General features: G+C 44.3%; 1 protein-coding gene across 1 annotated transcript in view; it reads left to right on the top strand.

The window, feature by feature from the left end:
* Positions 1 to 202: 202 nt before the first annotated feature.
* Positions 203 to 4,843, top strand: part of LOC108795624 (zinc transporter ZIP1-like) — a 12,847-nt gene continuing 8,206 nt past the window's right edge. The window contains exon 1 of the mRNA XM_018566912.1: positions 203 to 473. Within this exon, the coding sequence (XP_018422414.1) occupies positions 359 to 473 (115 nt within the window). The 5' untranslated portion in view covers positions 203 to 358. The remainder of the gene's footprint in view (positions 474 to 4,843) is intronic.

Genomic DNA, 4,843 nt, shown 5'->3' with positions numbered 1-4,843 from the left:
TTCCAGCCACACTAGTACGTTCGTCTGGCACAAATTTACCATCAATCACAGCCCTTCTCTCAACCCAACCACGCCCTCCGGAACCGCCCCTCTAATACCTCTAGTCACAATCAGGCTCCTCCCCCTTTCCCAGACATCATTCTGTCTCCGCCCCCACCCCGGGGATAAGCTTAGTGAAGAGCGGAGGGGGCGGCCAGTTATATGGGCAATACTCGTGGTGTTTCTCTGGATAGAGCCGGGCTGTATGCAGCGTGTGTCGGGTGATAGCAGGGACGGGTGTGCTGTGGTGACACCCTAACATCGCCTTCTATATCAGATCTGCGCGGTGTCACACCAATACCCCGGGATAGTAGGAAGCATGGATTACTTGCTCCAGGTAAAGCTGGGCTGCCTTTTCGGGTTGCTGTTTCTCACTCTTTTCTTCGGGTTGGTTCCGTCCAGAATAAAATGGTTCCATGCTTCCTCTGGGAGAGGTGAGTCAGTCTCTTTGGATATCCTTTTACTTTGGATCAGATTTTGTAAGCTGAAAGGCTTGTATGTCCAACCGTATGTTGATCAGTCACGTGCCGGAGGTTAAACCTGGTCATGTGACAGCTATGATTGGGTTCTGCATATTCCAGTTCTAAGCCACATCCTTATAGAGACTCTGCAGCTTCCTCCATGAAGTTCTGCTTGTCATAAAAAGCAGCATAAGATGTGCCACCCATTTCCATGTGTCTGCTGATGCTGCATATTGGATCACATGGGGTGGTGGGTCATATATTGTAATGTCAAGAAAAGTATCATGAGGAAAAATCATATCTTGGAACTCCAGGAAAAAAACTTTTTCTATTTGGAACATGGACAGCCAAGTAAGTTACTTGTAATAATGACCATCCTAGGCAGTGGTGTAACTATAGCCATAGCAGCCTAGGCAGCTGCTATGGGGCCTGGAGGTGGAAAGGGGCCCCCCATTAGGTTGCAGGAATAGGAGCCATTGTAGTTGACAACAGCGCTTATCCCTTGTAAAGTCTGCCGTTCATAGGCACAAGGAGTCTTTGGGATCTTGGCGTTGTTACTCACAGCTCATGCTAGGTTCACACCTGGGCAATCTGACCACGTAGCAATCGTGCACAAGACACGTTCGTGGCTAAGAACAGCTGCACATCGTGTGTCGCAAAACAAGGTACATGTACCTTTTTTCAGCATTTACCGCACGGATGTAACCTCATCAAAATAAATGGGGCTGTGTGCAATAGCTGTGTCGCTCGGTCTCGGGATGTGCGTACCGGGTATCACTCGGATCTGAACCTAGCCTCAGATGACGGTCATCAAGGTACGGGCCTCATCACATTTTTGCTGTAGGGCCCTGTGATCAGTAATTATGGTCCTGATCTTAGGTCTGGATCGCTGCTGTCTACGGTAGAAATCATACATTTATTGATGGTGGTTATTACACACGATGGTGGTTATTACACACGCCGCTAGTCTTCCACCACTGTGAAGAGTGTTCCAACTCTTATATAATGAAAGGATCCTGCTGTTTACCTGTTCCTTCTCTCCATGTATCCAGTCACAGAGCGCCTTGTATTTTGTTGAGAGTACAAGGTGGTCTGTGAATGGATGAGGGGCAGCTTAAAGGCAGAATCCATTTATTATACACTGCCTGGCCAAAAAAAGAAAGTCACCACCTGGATTTCGGGCAGTGTTATGATCTGGGGTTGCTTCAGATGGTCCGGTCTAGGTTTAGCAATGTTATGTCCCCCAAAAATGAGGTCAGCTGCCCCCCTGAATATACTGAATGACCAGGTTTTTCCATCAATGGGTTTTTCATTGGGCAAATTCCAAGATGACAATGCCAGGATTCATCGGGCTCAGATTGTAAAGGAGTGGCTCAGAGAACATGAGACATAATTTTCACAACCGGATTGGCCACCACAGAGTCCAGACCTTAACCCTATTGAGAATCTTTGGGATGTGCTGGAGAAGACTTTACACAGTGTTCCGACTCTCCCATCATCACTACCAGATCTTGGTGAAAAATAAATGTAACTCTGGATTGAAATAAATGTTTTGACCTTGCATAAGCTTATCAGACCGATGCCACGGCGAATGTGTGCTCTAATCAAAGCTAAAGGCGATTCAATGAAATATTATAGTGTGCCTTTTTTTTTGGCCAGGCGCTGTATAAGAGCCAGAACGCTCAGTCACAGCGCTGGAAGAATAGTGGCATGTGTAGTGTCCATCAATAAACATATGATTTGTACAGAAGTTAGCAGCAATGCAGACCTAGGATAGCCATCATCACACCGGCTCTTATGTGTCGAATCTCAATCTACAACTCAATGGAAACAATTGAAACGGCACTCAGCTGGACGTGGCTGTTTGCAGTCGCGCTTCAACCCGTTGTAATAGTTTTGATCCATGTAAGGCAGCCAAATCAATTGTTCGGTTTCCAACCCTTTTTAAACCTTCAATCTGTGTTTGGAGATCACATAAGTAGTTTATAGATTGCGAACAATCATTTACAATAGTTTTTATGGTTACAAATTGATCGGAAATTTGCCTTGTTTGTGGATCAAATATTATTTATTGATCACTTATCAATATGTCTGGCCACCGCTAGAGGTAACCAGTAACCAAAATTCCTGGAGTTCAGCTTCAATGCAATGTGCGTCGTGTCAGCACTGCCTCGGGCTGTTGCATTCTTCAACTTTTGGATATGGGGAGAAAAGGTACTTCTCACCCTGGCCTCTATGCCTAAGGCTCCATTCACACCTAGGCGGATTGTCGCAGCTAATTCAGCGTGACAAAATGCTCCACCCAAGAAATCCCATTACTTTCTATGGCCCCTGTTCACACCTGTGAGTTTTGTCACAAGCAGAAATACGCCTCTCAAAATGATGCATGAGCTACTTTGAGGCAGATTTCAGCAAGTTTTGCCCCTCAGACTATAGAAAACAAGCATTGCTTTATTTTCTTTGTGTGTGTGTGTTTTGCCCATTCACAAAAACGCGCACAAAAACTGCTCTAAAAAGACGTGTAATAGGTGTTGCCTGGGTGTGAATCCAGCCTAAGGGCCAGGTTCACATCACAGTGTGTTCCAGAGTGGTCAGCGCAGCGGTGCCTTGAAATCCATGGCAGTGCAATCACCGGGATACGTGGCACATTAGTGTCTGCGTTCTGTTCCAGAGCGATCTGCAAAAATGCTGCAAGCACTATCTTTTTTTTATGTCACAAAAGAGGGGGTTGCACCCTGGCTGCAACTGCCGCCGCAAGATGGTTGTTGCACATCCAGTATGAACATGGTTGTATTTACAAGGATCCTCCTCCTAGTTCTTTGGTGGCAATACAGGAAATGTATTGCTTCCTATTTTCTGTTCCTTTATTGTTGCACTCTGCTGGCTGTGTACTTTACTTCATAATACTGGAAGACAAAGATAATGATATCCCGGGCCCTTATTGGCAGGAAAGATGGGGGTTTCTGTTTATCCTTATCCTGCTTCTTTCCTTCACCACTTTTATTTGTGATTACGATCTACTTGGTAATGTCTTCCAGTAGATGATATCTTTTATTTGCCTCAGCTCTTAACTTCTCTTTCCTTTATTTTTTTCCAATTAATGTCCACCCTTAGGTTCTATTTATAGGTGTCTAACTCTTCTAATTGCACTTCCAGACTCGTCCTATTGCTTTGCATGGTTCAGCCTTTTCTTTCTAAGCCTGGGGCCCCGTTCACACCTGCGAATGGGGCCGATCGCATGAGTCTCTTGAGTGAATCTGTGAGACTAATGCGATCTGCTGCGGGCGAGATGTGCTGTTCATCCAATGGCAGATGCCACCACCCGCAGCTGTTCACCAGCTGTTGGCAAGTAATTCTTGCATATTTTTGACTGCACAAAGTTGGCACTAAAGCCGGATATGTTATGACCTCATACTACCCCTGTGAGATTGTAGGGATGCTTATGACTATTGTGTATGGCTGCATAGGCTGATTAGGGGTCTGGATTATGCATACCCTTGGTGGTATATCTGGGACTCTAAAGTGGTATCCTTTTAACCCTACAATAATATCTGATCCAATTACAGGTGTATTTTGTCCTATGGGCTCTAGCACACAGCTGTAGACATTACAGTAAGTTTTCTCTGCATTCAGATCAATAAAATAAAAACGAAAAATATACATACATACATACGTAAATGCATGCTTTGGGTGCTTCTACTTTTGAAAATGACTATTTGTGGCACACATGCTGGGTAACTCCATGCTCACTCTAAATTGATTACCTGTAGAGGCTTTTAAAGCGTTGTTTATAGACAGTTTTGGGTACGAGACGTTTTTCGCTGTTGCACGGGCGCACACAATTATGAGTCTTGACATAGTATTAATTTACTCAGCATATCCTCATCTTTGATATTTTACCAAAATAAAAATGGGTTTTATGTTTCTGCACTAAAATGAATTGGAATGCATTTTTTTTTTCTTTTACAGAAAATTTGGGTTTGATAAACCGTTGCACAAATATAGTGTGACAAAATGTGTAAAAAAAAAAAGCGCGAATGTCTCTGGCAGCGAAAGGGTTAAATGCCTATCAAATAGCTGCTTGCAACTGCTCCCATTATTTTGTAGATGGACATTTGGAGTGAGCCCAATAAGTTTTGAGCATCAGAAGCTCACGGAACACTGCAAGCTTTGAAGACAAGCTGCTTCCCAGCCGCTATCTTATGTATTGTCACATTGTTCACAATTCTACATTGTACAGCGAGTAGTGGGGAGGCTGCTAAACCATATGACCTTGCTGTGTCTGAGTAAACAGTCTAATGCTGTCACGTACTATGTTTCTATGTCTCCCTCTGTAATCGGAA

This window comes from Nanorana parkeri, unplaced genomic scaffold (assembly GCF_000935625.1).
Source record: "Nanorana parkeri isolate BGI_ZX_2015 unplaced genomic scaffold, ASM93562v1 scaffold987, whole genome shotgun sequence".
Lineage (NCBI taxonomy): Eukaryota > Metazoa > Chordata > Amphibia > Anura > Dicroglossidae > Nanorana > Nanorana parkeri.
The sequence above is the reverse complement of the archived record's forward strand: the minus strand, read 5'-3'. Positions and strand labels throughout refer to the sequence as shown.